At 28.5% G+C, this 26296-nt stretch overlaps 1 protein-coding gene across 1 annotated transcript in view; it reads left to right on the top strand.

Annotated features, from left to right (window-relative positions):
- Window positions 1-26296, top strand: part of LOC113383570 — a 62518-nt gene that overhangs the window by 29484 nt on the left and 6738 nt on the right. Inside the window, exons 3-7 of the mRNA XM_026621826.1 lie at window positions 4950-5146; window positions 22077-22187; window positions 23482-23645; window positions 25377-25478; window positions 25567-25678. Coding sequence (XP_026477611.1) covers window positions 5047-5146; window positions 22077-22187; window positions 23482-23645; window positions 25377-25478; window positions 25567-25678 — 589 coding nt within the window. The 5' untranslated portion in view covers window positions 4950-5046. The remainder of the gene's footprint in view (window positions 1-4949; window positions 5147-22076; window positions 22188-23481; window positions 23646-25376; window positions 25479-25566; window positions 25679-26296) is intronic.

Below are 26296 nucleotides of genomic sequence, written 5' to 3'. Positions count from 1 at the left end.
ACGCGTTGTACAGGTATTGGCTAAAATATATTTTTCATCAATTTATAGTAGAGCCACAATAACATATTGAGAATGGAAACATAGTGCGGTTTACTTAAAAAGTACGGGTTTCAATTATATTACTTGTATCTAATTTTGTGAAAATTCACCAGCAAACATTTCCAGTATGGGGCCAAAAATGGGCGCGTACTATTTGTTCAAAATGTTTTTGGGAATATGTTCCACAAGTTTTGGAATACTGCTTCTCTCCTATTATCTTAGGATGAATATGCTCAGGCTGACCGACGGACAACGAAAACAAGAAGTTTCCATTCGTATCTTTGGGCATACGTTATTACGAGGCCGAGAAGGATTTTTAGTAAAAATTAAAGCACGTGCTAATTATGTTATTGAGTTTCCCATGAGTTAGTGGGTAGAGCTATGGGACTTTAATCGGAAGTTTCAGCTTTGATACCCGCTTCAGACAACGTAATGTCAAGCAGTGGCGACATCATAGAAATATAATAGCAATACGTTTTCACGTGCAAATAGCCGTCGTCCAGCTATAATATTAAAAAATTTATCCCTATGATTCATCACATAGATATAGGACAACCCTTTGGGTTGCCTTAGCGAGGTAATTAAAAAAATCATCACATCAGTTTATAGGGCCTTAGTTCTGAAAGATGTTCAAATTAATTTACAAAAAACTTATGCTACAGATGCAACTTGTGAAATTAACTTATTAACCTATTAACCCAGTGGTTACCAAACTTTTCCTAACTTGCGCTTCTGTTTTTTTTTAAAACATTGTTACGCTTCCCTTAATTTTTGTAACAGTTTAATGTCATTTACCAGGATACAAATGAACTCTTCAGCTTTTTATATAATTCAAAGCCATTCGTTTTTGGCATTGTAATATCAAGCAATATCATGTCAGATTGCTGGCTTTTAAATGTACATAATATTTAATTATTTATTCATTAATTTCTTATATCATTTCAACATTTTTGGTTTATTATCTAAAATAATGTTTTGGAAACAACTGTAGATTCCCTCTCCCCACTTGTAAAATTAATTATTAACCCTTTCCCTCCGAGAATATTTTCCGCAGCAAAGACTCTGCTGTACAGGCCACCCAACCACCCAAGTAATTTTACACAGTATATTTTAGGATTTTCTAATTTTTATTAATATAAATATATTGAACAATTACACTTTTAAAAACCTAGAAATTACAATAACAAACTAGTAGTGTATGGCATCGTGCTTTAAGGTAAATTGGTTGAACTACCCGTACCGTAATGAAATGTTGAAGAATATTAAATGTTTTGAAATAGATTATTATAAATACTATAACATTGTCTAATATTTATAAGAATTATATAAACTGAATTGCAAAGTTAAATTTATTTATTTAAAGTATATAAGTGAGCTTTAAAACCTCAACCAAATCTGAATTATTTTCAATATACAAAAAAATGACATTTTTTTTCTTTGAAGCAACAGTTTTGTCAACACAAGCAGAAAGTTTTATGAATCATTCAATTCGGATGCTTATTTCTCTCAAACTGCCATTTTTGTATATTTAGCTCTGCATCTTCGAAATGGCTGGGCCTGCCTTTGCCAAAAACTTATAACCATTTCTCCCAATCATTGAATGTTTTTTAGATCATTCAAATCGGCTGCTCCGTTCTCTCAAAAACTTGATTTCTATTTTCTACATTCTTTGCTCTTTATCTCCGTAACGGCTGGATATGCCTTTGCCAAAAACTAATCAGCACATCTTCCTATCAATAGGAATCAAATGTTTTTTGAACCATTCAAATCGGTTGATTCGTGCGCCCAAAAACGTGAACGAAAAAATGCGGACACACAAAACACATACACAAATCCATTTTTTCTGAAGCATGCTAAAATGTTCAGAAACCTTCAAAAAGTGAAGATATGCAAAAATTTTCTATAATTCCATTACTATAACTCACCCTACAGGAGGTTAATTATAATTCTTAATACAATAACGCAATGTGATAAATATAATATTAAAGCAATGATCTAAACACTGGATGTCGTCCATGAGCGACACTCGTACACACAGGACGTCAAGCGATTGTCGCCTATAGGCGACGCTCGTAACGAAAGGAATAAATTCGTTTTTAAATAATTTTTTTGATTGTATATTTTCTAAATCTGAAAAACTTTAGAAGAATCCTAAATTTTCAAATCTGTTTTGGCAAACTTCCAAATGTAAAATATTCCATGAACGACTTTAGCATAAATATTTTTAATAGTTTTGTTTCTTAAAATAACAAATAAATAACTACGTATATGTATAGTGTTATTTTTATTTCAAATATTTATTCGTCGAGTTTCTTATCAATGGTGATTGTTATTCTTTTCATTTGTTTAATTATAACGTCCGTCGCAATTCCTACCAATTAAAGCAGCCATGACCGTAGAACTTATTGCATGTTTCGCGTTTGATTAACTCTCTTGTTGTATAAAAATGTTCTTTAACTCGAGCAAGGTGGTTGATCTTTCATGTAAGTAATATAATAAATCACTATTCACACAATATTCATTCTACTGGTACTGGTTTTTGTAATTGTAATATAATATAATCAAGATTATTCAAACTCATTTCCTGAAGAACATTTAATTACTCAATGACCTCGGAAATAGACTGATATTTTTTCCAATTCTGATCGCACAGCAAATTCAGAGCATTTTGACAGTTTTTACTATCAATTCATACGAACAATTCAACATTTTTATTTTTTCTGAGAATTGGTCCTTTTGTTTTAAAATAAAACAATTTATTGCACCAATGGCGAAATACTGGCTAAAATAGGTAGGACAGAGCGGGGCTTAAAGGTCCGCAGCTAATAATCACCACCACTAATTTTTTAAAAACAAGTAAAGTTAGAAATTTTATGATAATATTCAAAACAAGAGAAAAAAATATGTCTAATCAACCATCGCCTTAAATCAAGCAACGTTGCTATCATGAGATAAACGTCCAACGCTGAAAATCTATAACATAAGTATTTTCTTTCGTAGTTAGTTTTTTTGGTTGTGAGCACTGTTGTTTAGTTTGCGAGACAAATCTATAACATAAGTATTTTCTTTCGTAGTTAGTTTTTTTGGTTGTGAGCACTGTTGTTTAGTTTGCGAGACATTAATACAGCGGTTTCCAACCTGTGGGGAGCGTCAGGCTGTTCTAAGGGGAGGCGCTTACTCATGTTTCTAGAATATTATTTTTGAAAATAACCCAACATTTTTCAAATAATATTAATAATAAATAAAAATTAATTAGTTTTATGCATATTTTTACATAATATTGCATATTAATTTGTATTCTGATAAAATCAGTAGAGTAATTATAAAATTAAATTGTTGTTGAAATTAAGGGGACGCAACATTTTTTTTTATTAGAGCAGAGGGACGCTGAGCAAAAAAGGTTGGAAACCACTGCATTAATATAGTATTTAAGTATCCAGTTATTAACTTCCCGTAGGGTAGTTATAGTAATGGGCCGAAAATCGAAAATGACAATTTTTGCATTTCTCCTTGTTTTGAAGGTTTCTGAACATTTTGGAATTCCTCAGAAAAAATTGATGTGTGTGTGTTTTGTGTGTTCGCATTTTTTCATTTACGTTTTCGGACGCACGGATTAACCGATTTAAATGGTTTAAAAAACACTCGATTCCTATTGATAGGGATATGTGCCGATTAGTTTTTGGCGATGGCAGGTCCAACCGTTACGGATATACGGAGCAAAGAGTACAGAAAATGGAAATCGAGTTTTTGAGAGAACGGAGTATCCGATTTGAATGATCTAAAAAGCATCTAATTTGTTATGATTGGGAGAAGTGGTGTTTAGTTTTTGGCAAAGGCAGGTCCAACCGTTTTGGAGATACCGAACTAATTGTGCAGAAAATAGCAGTTTTTGAGAGAATTAAGCATCCGATTTATATGATTCAAAAAACTTTCTGCTTGTTCTGACAAAATAATTGCTCTCGAATTTTTTTTTATTTCAAGTTTTTTTTTAAATTTTTTGTATGTCGAAAATAATTCAGATTTTAATTTTAATTTTGGCTAAAGTTCTAAAGCTCACTTATAAACTTTAAATAAATAATTTTAACTTTGTAAATTGGCTTATAAATATTAGACAATGTTATAGAAATTATAATGATCTATTTCAAAACATTTAATATTCCTCGAAAATTTTGTTAAGGTACAAAAAGTTCCAGCAATTTGCCTTAAGGCACGATGCCATACACAACTAGTTTTAAGTTAGATTCAACGGTTTTTTTAATGTAACCTTTATAAAAGCTTACCTTGACTAAAAAGGATCAACTAATACTTTAACCTGGCACAGTTATAAAATGGGCATAAACAATAAGAAAATAGTAAATAAAGAAGTAAATAGAGTTAAAATAGCAATTTTATTTCAACTCTCTTGATGAATATTTTTGATGGAATGCCAGATCAAGGTTATATACAGTGTTATCTTTATAAAAAATTATATTTTGTATTGGTTGATTAATGTAGCTATTATTTCTGAATTTAAAATTAAGACATTAGATCTGTTTGCCCTCTTGCTGTCCTTCTTTACCGATGGGGTTTATTTTTATTTAGGGTTTTATGATTATTTTTTTTAGAAAACCTGTAGAAACCACATTTTTATAATTTGGAATTAATTTGGAATTAATTTGGAATTTTATTGAGCATAGTTCAATAGTTGCTTGGTGATTCGCGTTATGTGTTGCAAAGTAGTTCATTTAGATTTAGACAGCATAATTACAAAGTCAAATGGATGGACCTTTGTGCCCCGCCCTACTTTATTATTATTTCAGCTATTCTATTTCCACATTGTAATTTCATAACTCAATATTTTTTATATATCATTATTAATTTGGTGCATAAATATTAATTTCTCATGCGGTATATTTTTATTATATTTGCAGAAATACAGAAAACAAACATTCCTGCCCGCAGACCGGGTTAGCGCAATTATAAGAGAATAATAAATACACTGAGCAATTCAGAAGACAAACAAGAAAGATGATGACCAAAGAAAAAAGACATTCGTTGAGACTGCAACAATTATTTTGTTTAGTTATTCTGCTTTTTATAAATCGGACGCATGGCGCCAGCAGTAGAGGTAAGAGATATTTTATTTCTATAATAATATTTTAAATTCTTTTTTCTGGTTTCCTGATGGTTGTTTGTGGATGACCATGTAATTGTATCTACAATTTTATCGATATTTGCAACATGATCGCAGTTGATATGAAGCCGGAACCTGATATCGACAGATAATATAACAAAACATATGTATCTATCAGTTTATTGCCAAGACCATATGGCAAAATACATAGTTTAAATTTATAACATTATAGCATTTACATACATATATATGTAGGGTAGAGCGGGCCTTAAAGTGCTGCTGGTAAATAGTTTCACCACCGATATCTCAAAAACAAGTAAAGTTGAGGTTTTTTAACAACTGGGATGAATTAGCTGGGAGTTTTACTGGACATAGTTATGATATGATTGCTTTGGTTTTCACAATATATTTGTTTAAAGCCAAATTGGACCTTTGTGTCCGGCACTACCCCATGTATATTTAAAAACACCGAGGTATTTATATAAATTTTAATTCTGATTCTCTATGTTTTTATAGATCCTTACCAAAACAAAAACGAAAGTTGTGCCACTATATAAACTATTAAATATATTGATAACGTAGATTACGTTTGCTCATCTTTCAAAATTTACATTGAAAAAATTAACAACTTGTATGCATTATTATTGTACTGGTATTTGCAACTTCTTGATGAGCGTTTTAATTATATTATTTTGCATAAAAATCGCAAACAGTATTTTTTACAATATTTGGGTATGTAAGCTGAGTCTATTGTCCATTTTTAGTATTTCGAAAAATTTATTTCTCGCTAGTTTTCCTACGTATTCATTTAACAAGAGAGTGTTAGTTATGGTCTTAAAACTAAAATTTATGTTTTCAAGTTACATATAAATCAATATCAAAAATTTAAAAGTAATAGTTGTAGTTACTGGTGTCATAACTTGAAATAATGCAATCTTGAAGAAAACATTCATAGTTTTGATAAAATTCTATCAAGATTTTTGGCGTTTCATCATGTTTTCAACTATAAGTTTTCGAAATTGAGTTTTGGTGTCTAATTCTTTTTAGCAATAGATAATTAGAGAAGTATTACAATGCAGAGTCTTTCAACTCTTTTTACTAGGTTGTTATTACTTGGAATAATCTAATTTGGAAGAAAAAAATCATAGTTAATAGATTTTATAGGAGATGTCTTGATTTCAATGTTTCAAGGCTTTGAAATTGAATTTTGTGTCTATTTCCCTTTAGGAATTAGACAATAAACAATAGTGCAAAATAATAGTGTATTAGCGTATTGTTCTACTATGTTCTTTATTACTTGGAATAATCCAATATGAAAGAAAAAAAATTGTTTTCTTCGAAGCTTTTGCCTGATACCTCGCCAGTTTCCTTTTTTCAAATTTAGGACAAATTGTTAGTGAAATAATAGAGTTAAAAGTCTTTTAGCTGCACTTATTGTTCTACTTGGCCATTTATTACTTGGAATAATCTGATCTGGAAGAAACAAATTAAGAGTTTCCTTTAGTTCCCTTTTTTCAAATTAGTACAAATTAGTATCAAAATCTAAAAGCAATAGATATTTAGTGAAATAAAAGTGCAGTCTTTTAGCATATTATTCTACTAGGTCTTTTCTTACTTGGAATAATTGATTATTAAGATATTGGACGATTTGTCCTGATTTCAAATTTAGTACAAAATTCTAAAAATAATAGTTAGTGAAATAATAGTGCAGAGTCTTTTAGCTACATTTATTATTCTACCAGGTCTTTTATTACTTGGAATAATCCAACCCAAAATAAAGATTGTTTTTTTCGATTACTAAGATTTTGGACGATTTGTCTTGATTTCAATAGAAAGGTTTCGAAATTGACTTTTTGTGTTTAATTTCCCAGCATTTCCTACTCTCACGAGGACCAAGAATAGGTACTGTAGTTGTCATCAACAGTTTATTTTGCTCCATTTTTTAAATGCGGTGATGATCGTATTGAAGAATGAATCCAACATTTGAAGTATTGTACCATTAAATGGTCTTATTAAAATCGAAATTGTCAAAGAACTTATGAAGGGCAAAATATGAATGTCAATTTGTCTTATTTGATTTATAAATGTAAATCTATCATAATGATGGAAACTAGGATAGGGCTAGATTTTGCTTAATGTTTTAAATCCGGTGATGATCGTATGAAGAATGAATCCAACTTCTGAAGTATTGTATCATTACATGGTCTTAATAAAATCGAAATTGTCAAAGAACTTATGAAGGATAAAATATGAATGTCAATTTATCTGATTTGACAGATAAATGTAAATCTATCATAATGATGGAAACTAGTATAGGGCTTGATAGGGCTAGATTTTGCTTCAAATTTTAAATGCGGTGATGATCGTATTGAAGAATGAATACAACTTCTGAAGTATTGTATCACTAAATGGTCTTAATATAATCGAAATTGTCAAAGAACTTATGAAGGCAAAATATGAATGCCAATTTATCTGATTTGATAGATAAATGTAAATCTGTCATAATGATGGAAACTAGAATAGGGCTAGATAGGGCTAGATTTTGCTTAATTTTTTAAATCCGGTGATGATCGTATTGAAGGATGAATCCAACTTCTGAAGTATTGTAATATTAAATGGTCTTATTAAAATCGAAATTGTTAAAGAACTTGTGAAGGCAAAATATGAATGCCAATTTATCTGATTTGATAGATAAATGTAAATCTATCATAATGATGGAAACTAGGATAGGGCTAGATATTATTAGAACTCTAGAAGGATGTTTAAGCTTGAAGAGTAAATACTGCACACAAAAACATTTAGATCTGATGTTTGATTTTGTGCAAATTTCTTGCTTCTGTTATAGATATATAAATAAATCGTCCGATATAATCGGACTATGTACATAGAAAGTTCAGTCTATGCATCCACTATCCTCCTGGTTATATATAACGTGTTGACACTGTGCTTAATGAGGCGGTTCTCAATAAGTGCAGACAGTAGAACTCATTAACACATGTGGTTAAGGCATTCCACTGTTTATTTTGGTACTCGAACCTCGAAATATATAAATGTGTTTTTTTCTGTTTTTCGACTCGTCACATTTCTTTTCGGTTTCGTTTTTTCCATTTTCAAACGTCTGTCTGACTGTTTGTTTTTTTTCCTTTGCTGATGTTGTCGCAGAATGATTAATTACTGCAAAGGGGGCCAAAAGGGCGGGTTTTCAACGAAAATACTCGCGCAGGACATGCAGAAGAACATGTAAGTATATATATATATATATATATATATATATATATATATATATATATATTAATTGTTTAATATGAACAAAACAGCACTCAGATTTGTTTAACACAACTTTATTTTATGATTACAGACGTTTCGAGACTATGGTGTGTCTCATCTTCAGTGTAATTTCAAAAACAGTTACTTATATACTACACATTCTTTAATACTTTATTTGAATTTCATTTAATTTTTGATATACAAAAAACACCAACTATTCCTTGCAATGCTTGACACAGTACTAAAGAAACATATAACACTTACAGAAATATTCTAAACAAATTTGAAGTACTTTCTAGATGGAAAATAATCTTGACAATAATTTTAACCAATTATCAAAAAGACTTTTCAAAAAACACAGTATTCGTATTACTTTTTCTCCATTAAAACAATTAAAATTTTTATATTCCAAAATTAAAGATGAAACCCCATTAACAAAAAAGAAAGATATAGTTTATAAAGTAAATTGTGTGGATTGTAATTGCTCTTATATTGGCCAGACCTGCCAGAACTTAGAAAAGAGACTCAGGCAACATGAATTACAATGTGAAAAAATAGATAACAAAAAATTTAAAAGTACACTTGTGGATCATGCTAATATCAACAACCATAAGTTTGATTTTGACAATCCCCAAATTTTATTCCATGAGAAAGACTTATTTAAACGGAGCATGGCAGAATCAATGTTAATAGTTCGGACTAACAATAGCATAAATCTAAGAACCGACACAAATATTTTACATGACACTTATATAAACATCATTAATAATTTATAAATTTTTTCATTTATCTTATTCTTTTCAATAAATTAATTTGTTTTTTCATTTTTATCGATTTTTGTATGCGATAGCACTCCTTTTGTTTACATTATAATGATACCCTCTCTGTCTCCATCTAGAAAGTACTTCAAATTTGTTTAGAATATTTCTGTAAGTGTTATATGTTTCTTTAGTACTGTGTCAAGCATTGCAAGGAATAGTTGGTGTTTTTTGTATATCAAAAATTAAATGAAATTCAAATAAAGTATTAAAGAATGTGTAGTATATAAGTAACTGTTTTTGAAATTACACTGAAGATGAGACACACCATGGTCTCGAAACGTCTGTAATCATAAAATAAAGTTGTGTTAAACAAATCTGAGTGCTGTTTTGTTCATATTAAACAATTAATATATATATATATATATATATATATATATATATATATATATATATGGGTAAGCGCGCAGACAAAGCATGCGTTCGAATATTTGAGATCTCTATCAGTAGTCAGGTGGACAGGTTACGGCCCGCGGACGGTAAAATGGACTAAATTCGAGTGGGATCGGTTTTGTAGTATTATTTACATATATATTGCAAATTCTGATGATATCTTTCCAACAGTATATGAATTCAATGCATCACATTGGAAAAAAGAACTACGTCACATTGCTATTAAAATGCAACATATATCAGTGTTATACTCTGTAATATCATCACACGTATAATACATACATTAATCTACTTAAGAATTTTTTACTTTACCCGAATATTTCTATTGCTACATTACTACCACTGCTTTAATTTGTTATTTTTAGTTTGAAAAAATAATGTGATTGAGTGGAGTCTAGCTATAGATGATACTTTGAAATATTTTTCAAATCAATAACAATTCATTAATTATCTTTAGACTAATTTATTATTGGATTTATTAAAATGCATTTTTTCATATTAATATGAAATTATAATTTATTCTATTAATAAATAATAGTATATTGGTTCGAATAACTATAATCATTTCTTCGTAGACATTTGATTTTTTGCTTTTGAGAAAGTTGCCAAACCATTGAAACCATAGAAATACAGATATAATTTTTAGTTTATTAACAAAAAGTGCAAATTATAATTGACGAAATGATAAAAATTCTGGTTCATAGGCAATGGTTGTTAAACAATTTTCAAAAATATCATTTAAATTGAACATTAAAAAATAGCAGTGTCTCTAGACTGTTGTAAGAAATACTCATTAATATCCTACCACTTTCTATTCAACTTCATCCGAATAATTGTGTAAAATTATTTTTTAGTCGATATTTTGTGTTCTATAGAATACCATAGGATATAGAGCAATACAGTGAAACAATCTTGGTAAAATCTTGATTTTCTTGAGATTTGGTATATGCATAGCTGAAACAAAAATTTCTGTCTGTAGATGTTTTCACTCGTTGTTTCTTCATAAAAAGTGTACGCATTTATCCAGCTAGGCCCTAAATGTTGACAAATCTTTAAGTGGCCATCAAGAACTTTTTGACCTCCTGTTGCATTTCTTTGCTTTTTGGTATGTCATATCTACATCAAGTTTTGTATGCAACTACAACAAATTCGAAATGGATATAGTAATTTTTTCTTTTAACTTTTTCCAAATAGGGAAACCCAATTATTATATATTTACTATTGACTTCACACGCCAATCAGAACATTATTTAGTACATTTGCAGCTACAGTTACAGTTCTGCACCTACTTTTCGACTGAAGCAACTCCCCATATTACTTAATTTTCCACCATGTTCCCATTTTTCATATTGACCGACCGTTGTAGTTAGGCCAAATAACATTTTATTTATCGTAAAATAAAAAATTTATTTAGAACTAGAAAATTTATTAGAACTAGAAGCAAAGAGTGAAGAAAATATTACTACATTGTAAGATTTGTCATATAGTTTGAAAATTGCATTTTAACATTTAGAAATGTATAAGTTTTACAAGTAGTTTGAAAATGGTCAATTTGACCTGCGTTAGTAGGCTTAGTATAAAATTTCAGAAATATAAAAAAATATACTTTGGGTTTCATTCCGACCATTTTCCTAGTGGAATTCTTTGTAGTGTTACTAAATTAGTGAACGAATATACTCAATTGTGTTTAGATATGAATAGTTGATATTTTATCTACGTCTAAATGTCAGATATTGACATATGATATGACATATTCTATCTATTTATATATATTTATATTTTTCGCATCATATTTCTATTTAAAGTGTCATGTTTTGAAATGTATTTTGTCTGAACCATTTCGACCGCAGATGTTTTTTTATATTGGCAGATATCGATATGTATATATATATATATATATATATATATATATATATATATACTGAAATATTAAAAACAATACAAGAAATTATTTACTTTCCGCTTATAACTGGATTCAATTGTTATTCTCCGAATGTGGCTATTAAATTAATGAAACACTGTAAAACAAAACCAATAATTTAAATAATCAATGAAATAACTTTTATTGCTTTTTTCTTTAGATTATAAATCTCGGCAGGGGCTCGAGTGTATATGTTCAGCCTCATATTTTTATAAGCTCAGGTAGCCAAGGTGTTAATTAAAAAACGGGTTTTAGTTTCAGTATACGCATTGGATTGCTTCTTGTCTCTACAGTCGCCAATTAATATCAAAATTCATAAAATATTGAATATTACGACGAAATATAAATCGAATGTATCAAAGAAACCATTATTCGATAAATGAGTAATGAACTTCACGTGTTCGTTGCTGTAAAAGAACTTCCAGTAAATTATGTAGTTTTATTATTAATGTTTCGTGACGCATATTTATGACCCGCAAGTCCTTATATAAAAGTTAATGGTGAAATTTGTATATATGTATAAATTTTCCTATGCTTCTAGAAACGTTTTAATACTGGAGATATACCACTCTGGAGATTTAATATTTTACAAATAGATAATGTTGGCTATCCATTCTCTATGCACTGTATAATTATTTCTAAACTAAGAAATTACTATTATATTTCAATTTTTATTCAAACAATTGTGGCAGCTCGATTTTCCATATGTAAATTTGATAATATTGAAATTCCTGGGTGTATATATCTCTTTTAAATATGACTTATTCGTTAGTAGGAATGAATTTTGTTGCTGAATTAATGAATGAATGAAATGAATTAATTTCTTCATCAAAATTTCTATTGGGCGAGCTTTTTAGAATATGCCTTCCATGCTACAAACGACATCAGTACGTGAATTTTTTCTTTTATTTTTTTAAATCTTTTTCTGCATTAAGAGATAATTTGTAAGCCTTGGGCAATTTTCCAATTTTCCTTAAAATTTAGGAGTTTTGCTCGCGTATCGTCCACACGGTCCTAAATACATAGGGTAAAAAAACTAAAAAAAATTATACGAATTTAACGTTATATAACAGTGTACGCAAGAACCAGGTTGGGTTTTAAAGGAATGGGCCAATACCGAAATATACTTTTTTGTGTGCATATCAGATGTAATTTCTCCAATTATGAAATATTTATTAATTATCGTTTATTGGAAATCTATAGCATTGACAAATGAAAGGTCTTTTCTGACATTTTGTTAACCAGTTAATGTAGCGCGTTCATTGTACTGTGCACACAGTTTTTTGTCGTCAGAATCGAAAATGTTGTTTTAAGGTGAAATAACACTTATAACTATTTATTTTATATTAGCGTAGCCTTATAAAGTATTCTAAATATCTTACTTTTTCAATTAAATTAAATTACAATCTAAATAGCCAATGGCCAGGATGAATATACTCGTCTAGATAAAATTTATCCATGACGAGTGCCACTTCTCCATGACTAGTTACCATATACATTGTACACCTCTAAAAATGATCAAAGCTTTTTTGCAAGCAATTATTTAATTTTATAATTGTTAGCTTATTTTAACTATTTTTATTGTTTCATCGTGTTCAGTTTTTTAATTGCTAATTTTTATTAAGTTTTAATTTTAGTAATTTTTAAAACATTGGCATACAAATTCAATTTTGAATTTTCTTTCCATGTATATCTCATGAAATTAGAAGAGCTGTTTGTTTTTTAGTATTAGTTAGGATTATTGAAAAATTAAATATACAAAAAGTACACCAAAAACACATAGAAAATGTATTGAGGTGAGAGAATGATATTAAAATCCACGTATAATCGTAAACATTTTGTCTATATAAACGGATTCATGAGCAATATTGAAAATATCAGCTCAGGTGTTCCTCAGAGATCCATTCTTGGTCCACAACTATTTATTATTTTTATTAATAACATATCTGAAATTATTAGCTGTCCACATTTATTGTTTGCAGATGATCGCAAATTATATCTCAAAATAAATTATATTGTTGACTACTTATTATTGCAATCTCTTAATATTGCAATCGTCTATAACAAACTACATTTAAATATCTCAAAGTGCAAATTTCTTAGTTTTTCACATAAGCGCGTTCCAATACATTGTGAATATAAAATCGATAACACGTGCATTTATAGATATAAAAAATATCAGACTTAAGAGTTTTATTTATTTGACTCTGGTTTGTCTTTCACAGATCATATAGCTGATATTTGTAATAGAGCACATAAATCTTTAGGAACGATATTAAGAAACTGCAAAGAATTTAATTCAAATAATGCACTACTTTGCATATACTTTGTAAATGTCCTTCCAAGTTAGAATATGGATCTTTTTTTTTTGGTATTTCTGACAAAATGCTAGAACACATTTGTGTCCCTGTAGCTATTATTTTATAAAATCTCTTCAAAATTAAAAATAAGACATTGTATCATTTTTTGTTCGATGGGGTAAAAAGGATGAGATGAATTTTTTTTTTTGGAAAACAGCAAATTAAACACGTTCCTACAATGATGATTTAGCTGGAAGTTTTACTGTACATAGCCTGATAGTTGTTTATTTGATATTTGTTGTGACCAATTATGGTTTGGTTTTCACAATATGATTGCTCAAAGTCAAACTGAACCTTTGTGCCCCGCTCTATCCTGTAGTATGCATTAATGATCCGAAAAATTCTGAAAATTAGTATGGAAAGTATGATTGATTCCCGAGAGAAATAACAGTATGGCGATCACTGTTCAAGTCGAAGCTCAAAAACCAGCTTTGAAATTTTATTGATTGTTTTAATTTTATTTACGTTCATTCGATGTTATTTTTCAGAACCCGATAAAACCTCTTATTTTTAATTCGCTGAGTGGAAGTTGCAAGCGAGTGTTGTTTTAAAACCTGATATCATAATCTCAATAATAATAAAGTTTGATGGAGCATTTGACTAATGTTACACGACGCATACGCGAATTTTAATGAGATAGATATAAAAGCGTATCAGATAATATTTATGATTCATAATGTCTATGAAATTCAAAACTATGAACTTTGCGGTTTTGAATTCACTTATGGAATTTAAAATTAGTAAGGCGGGTGAGGTGTATTTACATTGAGATACTAAATTTGCGGTATGGATATTCCTGTTAGTAATGCATTCTACTTTCTTATTGAATTAATTCTTGCCTGTCAATAAAACTGTATAGCAGCAGCAAGTTGAACGATCTGTTTGTGGTTGGTTTTTTCGCTTTTAAGTCTTTCATGAGAGCAAATATTAAAATTTATGTATGATAATTTTGTTGAGTTATGTATTGAAAATATTATTGGAAATTGGAAAGATCATGGTCTTAACACTCATCTATAAGATACCTCTACGTATACCTATTCCTACTATAGGGGGTCAAATGGCCCGAACTGCTTGAGTATATGAAATATGATTATTAGACTGTAAATAAATCTTTAAATACAATTTATCATAATTAATAAACGTATATTTTATCATAATCGTGAAAAATACGAGAATTTAAGTCAATATACATATTATTGTTTTCGCAACTTCACTCATCATGTAATTGTGTTTGAAGAACTTCATGTAATTAAAATTAACATACATTCATTGACTGCTTGTGTTTACTATTCACATACACGACGACTGATCACAATCGACCCGTATAGAAATAATTTCATCCAAAGCGAATAACGTACAGTTCGGGCGTAACTCTATTTCCGTTGCATTAGTACGGATTTACACCCTAGTCACGCCTAAAGAAGTTTTACTTCAAAAACTTGAAGAGCAACACACAACACCAACAATTTTTTTTGCCATTTGATTCGTCATGTCTACATTGTAATGTGAAAAATTTTCTGGTAATTCACTCTATGTAAATATTTTATACATATTCAAAATTTTATTATCTGACGAGCAATTTTAAATCAATAAAAGAGCATTTACTGTAAATAAATGTTTTCTAAATTACTCATTGTGTTGCCGGTTGTCAAAATATAAATATTTGCGGTTACTTCTCTAATTTATTGCATCATTAAAAAATTTTATGACCCTTTGTTTTTAGACTCTGTGTTAGGTGTCATTTCTATGTTGATATTTTATTCAAATGGGTTTTATAGAAATTTAAAGATTTACGCATATTCTCTATTTTATTATTAGCATGTAACTGTTCAAGAAAGTTTATTTAATGTTCAATAATTTTTTTCTTTGATATAATTACAATTTGCCTAGAAAGGTATTTAGTAATCTAAATGATCATTAGTGTAGTAATAGGATGTTAAAATGTTAACAGAATTCAGTATATAGTAATAGGATGTTAAAATGTTACCCAACGGCAGATAGTTTAGATTTTAGATTAGGATAAAAGTAAAAACAGTTTACATTAATTAAACTTTAATTTCTCGTAAACTAGTCAAGACTAGAGGGCATTCTCTTTTAAGTCGTCTTGTTGTATTTGCTATTAACAGATTCTTGGCGAGTTGATTTGGATCTTTTCTTGTACTTGGTTACAAATCTCCTGATCTTCACTGTCTCTCCGTACATATTATTGGTAAATGGTGAATTGGTCAATTCGAAATTTACATCATCTATAATCTTTATCTTTTTTTTTTTGAAAAATTAATGCACAAGATTTTGCTTACCCAAAGAATCTTGGAACAGCTTATGCAAAAATTCAGAACAAATGATTAGTAAAGTTCGAGGCAGTTAAAACTTCCAAGAAGAAGATATGCACATTTTTCAGTGCAAGTCTAAACCGGTCAAAGCTTTTTCAAAAATTCATTCGTTAAGCATGATATAATAAAATTCTTACACTGAACGTATCGTGCTTTTATGAAAAGTAGACAAATGTAACATTTATGGGGTTTGATGAAGACTCTTCAATCATTATTTTTTGTCCTTAAACCGACATTGTTTGTGGATTGTTGGTTAGAGCTATGGGATTTAAATCAGGGGTTCCAGATTCGATACTCTTCTCGGGCAGCCTGGTGTCAAGCAGTAGTGACATCGATTATCACTTAAGAATATATAGCAATATGCTTGGAAATAAAATAGTTTGGAGGCATTGCTGCATCAACATCAACAAAAATTCATCTTTAATACAGAAATTGTAATAATAAATTTTATCATAGATATGGAGATAGGCCAACTGTTTGGGTTGCCATCTATGAAACCGACGTATGTACTTACAATAAGTTAAGTCTAATCATAATAACAACTTATAGCACTTTCTGATCGCTCTCAAAAAAATATAAAAAAACGACTTTCTGTTCCAGACTATTATGTATTTAGAATTTTTGGTAACGTTCAAAGTATAAATCATAAGTTTTGAATCAATTTATATTACTTTATCAATATTAGAATATTTGTTAAAATTTATATTCATACTGTATCTGAGGCAGACATATTGTCTGGTGTAAGAGATCACAGTGAATATTTTTCATGAATAGTTCACAGTAGTTTATTTTCTAATATATTTAGTAGGGTAGAGCGGAGCTTAAATGTCCGCGGGTAAAAAGGTCCACCACCGATATCTCAAAATCAAGTAAATTTAGGATTATTTTAACAATAATATTTGAAAGTAGAGTGCAAAAGATGTGCAACTAGCCATCGCCTCAAATCAAGCAACATCGCTATCAGGAGATATACACGACCATACTTGGAAAATCTGTAACAAAAGTAGTGTCTTTTGCTGTTAGTTTTTTTTTAGTTTTGACACTGTTGTTTGGTTTACGAGACTTTAATATAATTTCAAAGTTTACATTATTCAATTGTTTTATATGATGTATTGCTGTTTTTAAGTTAGATTCAACAGTTTTTTTTTGTAGGTACTCTATATAAAAGCTTACATTTCGGTGGGGTATAAAGAGCCAATTAAACCTATATTCTGGCAAACGCACACAATAAAAACTAGTAAATGAAAAACAAATTAAGTAAAAAAAGTAATTTTGAAAAAGATAAATTAATAGTTATTCCAACTCTGCTGATGCATACTTCTGACGAAATATCAGATTTATGTTACACATAATGTTATGTCACCCTTGATAGACATTTAACAATATTTTACTTATAATATTATACTTTAGTTGTACTTGTTTATTTTTCTTTTCATTTATACTTTATGCTATTATTAATAATCTGTTAATTTCCATTTACACCAAACACAGTACACATTTGCATTAATTAGAAAACTTTTCAATGGGTATAGTTTTCTAAAAATATTATAGCTTTGTTAAGTCTCAGATCAATTACTGAACGTCTTTTAATTATTAATATTGTAATTCAAATATGAATGAAAAAAAAAAACAATGTTATCTTTGTAAAAAAGTATAGCAATGATCAATTAAGCTATTATTTTTTAAAATCCTTTCAAATGAGATATTCGACCAGTTTTTCTGGTATTCTTAAAAAGATCAGGTGACAAATTTTTCAAAAATTACTGAACATAGTAAGATTGTTGTTTTTTTGATAGTGGTAGTGGTATTTGTAGAATATAGCAGGGCCTCTTAAACTAGGGGTTGCGACCCTAAATGGGATCGCGTAGGAAAATTCTGGGGTCGCAAGAGTTTTCAGTGTAAAATATTTATATCATTTTATAACATCACGTCCAGGTTGTGTGTTCTACAGCAAATTCTTAAACTATATATTTTCATATGTATATGTATATCGTTGTCAAATGAACAAATCATCTAAAAACTTATTTTTTATATAACTGTGGGATCATCAAGAAACTCGCAATCAAAAATGGGGTCGCGAAGGACAAAAGTTTAAGAAGCCCTGGTACATAGTATAATAGGTTTGCTTTTTACAAACTGAATTAATGAACCATTTTGCCTTGCCTTATCCTATATAAAATACTAAGATATACAGATAATAAATATAATTAAAAGATATGATATGATTTTATTCATATTCATTAAATCAACTTTTTTATTAATTCGCTTTAACCATTGTCGCTAAAAAGTAATTCTTATTTTGCAACAAGGTAAAAAATGTTCCTTTTATCAAAATGATCTAAAACGGTGGAGCTTTCATGGGTCGTCCTTCGGAACGGAACCATAACCGCGCACTATATAAATTATTGCCAAAACAATACATTATAAAATTCCATTTTATTTTATTTTATTACTCCACGTGTGCTGCTTTCACACAGCCGGTCGAGTTAATAAAAGTATAATAAATCAATTTAAAACTATAAACATATTGTGCTATGAGACGCGGGCGCTCTTATGTTAAACGAATTACATTGAATTATAATGGAATCTCATTGGATTTGATTACGATTTATGTTTCCTTTCGGTTGCACATAATTTTTTATGGGAGAGTCTTTTGTAGGGCCATTGTATATGCTATAGGTGTAATCGCTTTTATAAGCTTTATTGGGTTTATGTTTCAGTTTAATAATATTAATGAAATCAGTTACGGTTCAAATCAGGATAGTAAGTGATGCAATTATTTATTTTTTTATATACGTACACTGGATGTTATAATTTATATAAATGTTTATATTATCTGTTATATTCTTCTTCTGTAAGTTTTGAATTAATAGCTATGGAGATGAACTTCCAACTGAAACGCTTTAAAATCTCGAAGTTTTCAAAATAAATTACTAAAAAAGAGTGTGCGTAAGGTTCACACGCGATTGAAGTAAAACTTTTTTTGCTACTGTACGAGATGGCATTTAAGTAAAAATAAATACATCATTTAACAATTTTGAATAATATTTATTAGTAATATGGTAACACTCGTGATGCACACATTTATTAATGTCAACCATTATACACATTTATATAATGATAAATTATAATTTATATATTTATAATAGCATTAAAAATATGTATAATATTTAAAAACAATAATGTAATTAAAGTCATACTTCAAATATGACATGATCGGTTTGTCATTGTAATTAGTATTTAAAAATGAACCTTCATTAGAGAAATGAAGTGCTGATTAATAACTTCTATAATATTCGTTCACATAGTGGATCATGTTAACGCCTAAACAAATATTGTTTTCGCAACTTCACTCATCATGTAATAATTATTTTTGAACTTCATGGGTAATTGAAATTAACATACATTCATTGACTGCTTGTATTTTTTTTACTTTTTCGCTGTCGATATAATCTCATTCTTTGAAGAGCTGTAATATCTGTCTTACCTAAATATATTTTTCATTTTAATAACTTCAGAGATTTATAGAAACTACGAATAATATAGAAATAATTTCTAATCGATAAACTTACGTTTAGTACACGGTACAAATGTTTAATTTGTTTTATTATTTTCAAGGAACAGGGTAAAATATTCTTCTGATTCAGGCATTTTTCATTAAATCAAGATTTGTACTACGATGTAACTTTAAAATGTTTATTTATCTATTTCCTTGTTGATATCGGTACGCATACAACGTTGATGCCGGCCATGGGGGATCACTCAATCTTGCTAGCCAGAAGACTCCGTAACTACTTTACCAGGGCCAAATTGAAAAAAGGATTTTTTTTTGGATTAATCATCAAATTCAATAGATGAAATCTTTGAGTAATCACTGGTAATGGTCAGATGATGATTTGTATTTTTAAAATATCTTCAATTTTTATTCCAAATGAACTACCCACTTATGGAACTGAATTATAGAAACAGGACAGCATAAAATTTGTAGAATTTAACAACACTCCAACAAAATATACTGCTGAAAATTAGTGGGCGTTCATTAATCACGTGAGGTTTTTAGAGGGAAGGGGGGTTTGACAAAAAATCACGAATAATCACTGGGGGGAAGGAGGGGTATGCTAAATATATCACGTGTATCTATTTTTACCTGTATTGTCTAAAAAAAATCCAAACATTTGGGGGTTAATTTTGAATATCACTATTTATCACTAAGGGAGAGAAAGTGTTCAAAAATCCTTAAAGATCGATTAATGGACGCCCCTAAATCACGTGATTTGAACACCCCTTCAAAAATAATATATACTGCAATAATATATACACTCCATATAATATACGTGTATACTGCTGCATTATTATTATTATTGAGCAAACATTTTCACCTGAAATTAGGTCTCCAAATAAAAGTTAAGTTTCAATTAGCTTCATTTTTTATCTAGGCTAAATGTGACTGCACTCGACAAACACAATGGATTTTTAATAACTCCCATGCAATTCAGATGACTTCTATTAAAATTATGCAAGGCTCAATTGCGATGTTATGTAATTACATGATGTAATTTACATCGCTACCCATGTGGGAAATTCTATGTATTGTTATTTCCCACCCACCTCGGGCAGTCTGATTTCAAGCAGCAGTGATATCAATTCGCGCTTGAAATGATAAAAGAGAATTATATTTTCTAGGGAGCTTTTCAGTGCATTGGTGCAATCTTGCACAACTAAAAAGGACGATTGTAGGGTTTCTTACAAATTGCTTTCAGAAATAAAATCAAAAATATCTAAGTTATTAGATAGAATGTCTTATGTTTATTTCTTAGTAACGACGTTATTAGAAGGTAATCCGTAGTTTTTTTGGGCAATCCATCATCCAAATTATGAACCATATAATTACCTTCTAATAGCGTCGTTACTAGAAAATAATAGTTCATAATAGCTTATAGATTTCCTAAAGTTCTGGTGGGTGTTAAAATAAAAAAAATTATAATTTTGTTACATAATTTTATCTAAATCATATAAACAGGAGACCACAAGTTTCCCAACTTCTTTAAACCGTAGATCCTTTAATAATTCTTGCAATTCTACTTCACAAAGATTTTTTGTGAATTCTCAACTGTACTTAACATTAGTATTGAGCACATATTCAGTTTATAAATTTATTAATAGAATTTTAAATAACAAAATAAATGTTTAATGACAAAAATGAATCTGATATGTTAATATTAAATTCTCATTTCGTGCACCAGAATTTTTTTTCGCTGATGTAGACCCTTTGTAGGATGTGAGTGACCCCTGGGGGTCTATATATACTATTTTGGAAATCACTGCGATAGACTTTAGCATTTAATTTATATTTTTTAAAATATATACTTGTTTTCTTCTTGATTTTATGAAACTGTATCGATAATTTTTGGTGGTATATAAAATGTAAAATCTATATAGATTCTATACTATTAAACAAAATAAAACTTAGATATGTTATATTTTATATATTGTGTCTTAAAATTCCCTTCATTTTTTACTGCTTAATACTGCATTAAATAATTTCAAACTTCGCTTAAACTTATTGTTTTTTCTCTATAAGATTAAGCATATATTTTAGATCCAGGATATATTTATAAAATTTAAATTTAAGATTTAATTTAATTTGGTTCATTAATAATCATCAGATGGGATTTTGTATATCATCGATATTATACACCAATATTAAACTTTCTATATTGTTCAATGTTTAAGAATACTAACAATTTTGCTAAAAATAAATAACTGGTTTAATATTTTATTCTTTATTTAACATTTGTTTTTCCTGGTTACTTAAAAGTTTTTTTCTTACAGATATGAATCCAAGTTCTTATTGTACATTCCCATCACATTGGTCAGGCAGTTGGTTTCAATCAGGAGTTCAGACTTCAGTAGAAATTAACACAACACATATTCTGCAAAAAGGTATGATATATTAGTTGTCATTGAAAAAGCTTTTATTTTATATTCAAATCAATTTGAAAATATTATTTCATACTAAGGTATTTGAAGAGGAATTCAATAACTTATACTCGAATCTAAATGAAAAAATGAAAATTGATAAACGGTCCATTCGTTTTGTGTAGTAGAAATAAAGTTTGGTATTTATTAAAAAGAAATAAATAACAAAACTATTAAAAATATATCCTATGAGAATTTACTAATATACTTTTATTTAAACAATTTTTAATTTGAAACATTATAAAAGAAATATATATATATTAGAAGTACCTATGTTCAGGAATAAAATTTTTGTTTATTTTTTCATACTAATCCATTACATACATTTGCTCGGAAATGTCGTAGGATTAAGAAAAAAAAAGTATCCAGAATTAAAATTTCAATAGAGATAGCTATATTAGTCCAGTCATTATAGTAAGTTTATCTCGGAATTCGAGATACCCAACTGTAAGTCTGTAAATACTTGTATATTGACAGTAAAAAGTTGTCTCAAAACCTACATATTGTAGGTACATATTGTAGGTATTACTAATGGACTCCTATTTAAACAAATTTTAATATTTTTTTGTAATTTGAAATATTAAAATAGCAATATATACTCGAAGCATGTTCAGGAATAATATTTTTGTTTTTTATATCAAGGCATTTTAGAAAAGCATTATAAACTCTACATTACATAAGTGCTTTTTGAATAATTTCATTTCAGGTTGTATAATGATTTGTTTCGAAATGTCGTAGGATTCTGCAAAAAAAATGTATCCAGAATTAAAATTTTAATAAAGAAAGCTATATTAGTCCAGTCATTATAGAAAGTTTACCTTGGAATTCGAGATAACCAGCTGTAACTCTGTAAATACTTGTATATGACACCCTAAAGTTGTCTCAGAACCTACATATTGTATTGACATCCTACCATATGTAGGTTTTGAGACAACCTTAGGGTGTCATATAACCTATATACAAGTATTTACAGCTGGTTATCTCAAATTCCGAGATTCTTACCTAATTTAAGCTTAAATGACTGGACTATATATACTATTTTTTTTTAATTTGTAAAAATAGTTTCGGAATTATTTAGGACGTTAGTGCGAGTCATAGGACGTTAGTGTGTTTTACATTCCACTGTCTATAAAATTAAAAAAACAAATTGACCCTATTTAAATTCCCATTATCTTCAAAGTCAGAGCAAAAAACTTTAGAAATAAGTTGCATGTCTGTTGGGACTTTATTTCAAGATTTCATCTACGATTTTTTTCAGGTTCCTGCGTCGAATCTGATTCTCGTGGCAAATTTTTGCTCCATGATAGAGAAGAATCGTGTTATAGATGTCTCGTTTTGTATGAAATGCACCCAACAGTATTACAGTATAAGGAATCATATTGCGTTTCTAGGGCGAGTCTGGATGACATCTGTGGCGATATGGTATGTATGATAAAGGACACAGTCTTATTATTGTTATATATGTAAGAAAACTCCGGAAATATTTGGTACTTCACCGCTATTTAAATGAAAGTCGTAATAATTATCAGTTTATCGTAATCCATCACTCTGTTTCTTCTAAAATAAAAAAAATATTCATACTATGAAAAAAAACGACGAATGATTTCCACTTGTACTGTAACTGGTTAACAATTTTATTTCTTTAAATCAGAGATAATTATTAATATTGTTATTTTTATGGTTAATTTTTCACATAGTATAAATTGTAATTTAATATTACAATATTAAAATAGTCACATTACTATTATTATAGTGCAAAGAATTATTTTCATATAGTATAAATTGTAATTTAATATTACAATATTAAAATAGTCATATTACTATTATTATAGTGCAAAGAAAAATGTATACATTTACAGATTTCTTTCGACAAAATTAAATACACGTATATGGTGCTGAAATGATTAAATTGGTTTTATGAATATTGACCAATCTTATTTACAATTTCAATTTTGTAACACCATAATAAAATAAGAAAATTTTGTATACATGATTATATTATTTTTATTACATTATATATCAGATATAAATTTAACATATGTGCTTATTCTGAACTTTATTACCTAGATTATTAGAAGATATCACTTTCCTATCGTTTTTCAAAGTATATCACTTTTCAGAATTTAATTTTTTTATGTATATAAATAACGCATTTAAAAAAATTATTGTCCAAATTATATATCTAATTCTAACATGGACATTTTATCTTGTTTTCTTTAACAATTAACCATGGATCTCATTTATTCTTTTATTGCAATAAATGGCAATAATGCATTTAGTTATGCAAATTATAAACTTAAACACTTAACTACTATATTACTAATATAAACTATATACAATATATTATTAACTTCCCGTAGGGGAAAATTATAGTAATGGACAAAAAATCGAAAATGAAAATTTTTGCTTATCTTTTAGTTTTTGTCAAAGGCAGGTCCCGCCATTTCGAATATACGGAGCTAAATGTGCAAAAATGACAATTTTTGAGATAACTAAGCATCCTATTTCAATGATTCAAAAGAAACTTTCTGCTTGATAAAACAATTGCTTTTGGGAAAACTAGTTTTTTCGATTTTTTTTTTTTTTTTGTATATCGAGCATAATTCAGATTTTAATTTTAATTCTGGCTAAAGTTCTAAAGCCCACTTATATACTTTGAATAAATAATTCTAACTTTGCAATTCACTTTATATAATTCTTATGAATATTAGACAATGTTACAGTATTTATTTAATATTCAAACAAACATTTAATATTCCTCGAACATTTCGTTACGGTACGGGAGTTCTAGCAATTTGCCTTAAGGCACGATGCCATACACCACTAGTTTGGTAACATTATAATTCAGTAACATTATAATATAATAAAATTTAGCAAATACTTTTATAATTTTGGATTCAAGACACTTGTATGAAATTTAAATTTAAGTTCATTTATATTTTGTCCATTATTGAGCATAAGTTGATTAGAGCAACATAACCATAACATAACTGAATGTATTTGCACATAAATATTAATAATTATTGTGAAGTGATGATGATGATTATATTTATTATATTACTTAGGAGTATAAAGCGATACTGTTACCGTTTTCAAATTAATAGTACAAAGAATTAATATATTAAGCTATAATTATTTTTTTATAATTATTAGGTGGGTGATGCCCCTTTATATTCAATGTTCCGGACGCACCCGCCTCCTGTACCTGTACCATGCCCTTTCAGAGGAGCACCTTTTGCTTTTTCCTATAATAAGGTAGGCATACATTGTTAAAATATTTAGTTATAACCATTTATTTAGCAAATTATTACAATTTTTATTTATTTATTCATATATTTTACAGGGAAGTGGCGAATGCGCTCAGCCCATATCAAGGGCAGAATCTTGCACACAAGAATCGAGGCTTTTGCTCAAGTATCAAGCATGTCCTGATGTTCATAACACTGAAAGCCATGGTAAAATTATCCTTTATGTTTATAAACAATATTAGTTTATTTTAATTATTTAGTAATTGCAATAGTTCTAAAAAATTGACAGTATATGAGGTTTCGTTTCTAAATGATTTAGACTTTGAGAGATAGAAATAAGAATTAAACATTTTGTGAGACTTCGAGAAGTCATTCTTATTAAGAATTTCTGTTGTAGAATATATATATATATATATATATATATATATATACACGTATATATATATATATATATATATATATATATATATCTTATTCAATACAATAATAATTCAATAATTAATTAATTTTTTGTAAAAACAAATATGTACTATGACTTGCTATTTTTTTCTTTTTTGAAAGAATTGATCATAATTTTATATATAAGAAAAAATTTAGGTCTAGAACTAATTCATTGATACTTATTAGGTTTAAACTTATTAAAGAAATTTACTAATTTTTATTATGTTATTGACTAAAAATAACTTTTAATAAACATTAATGTCACACTTAAATTATAGAACAATAAAATTATTATTGCTTCGTATCTGGATATCATTAGAAAATTAATGTACTGTTCAAGATAAATTTAAGTGTTTTAGTAAATAGATATTTATTAAAGCCTTC

This window comes from Ctenocephalides felis, unplaced genomic scaffold, assembly GCF_003426905.1.
Source record: "Ctenocephalides felis isolate EL2017-DRISC unplaced genomic scaffold, ASM342690v1 CF-g0.4_SCAFFOLD_03570, whole genome shotgun sequence".
Lineage (NCBI taxonomy): Eukaryota > Metazoa > Arthropoda > Insecta > Siphonaptera > Pulicidae > Ctenocephalides > Ctenocephalides felis.
Note: the sequence above shows the minus strand (reverse complement) of the source record. Positions and strands in the feature narration are given on the sequence as shown.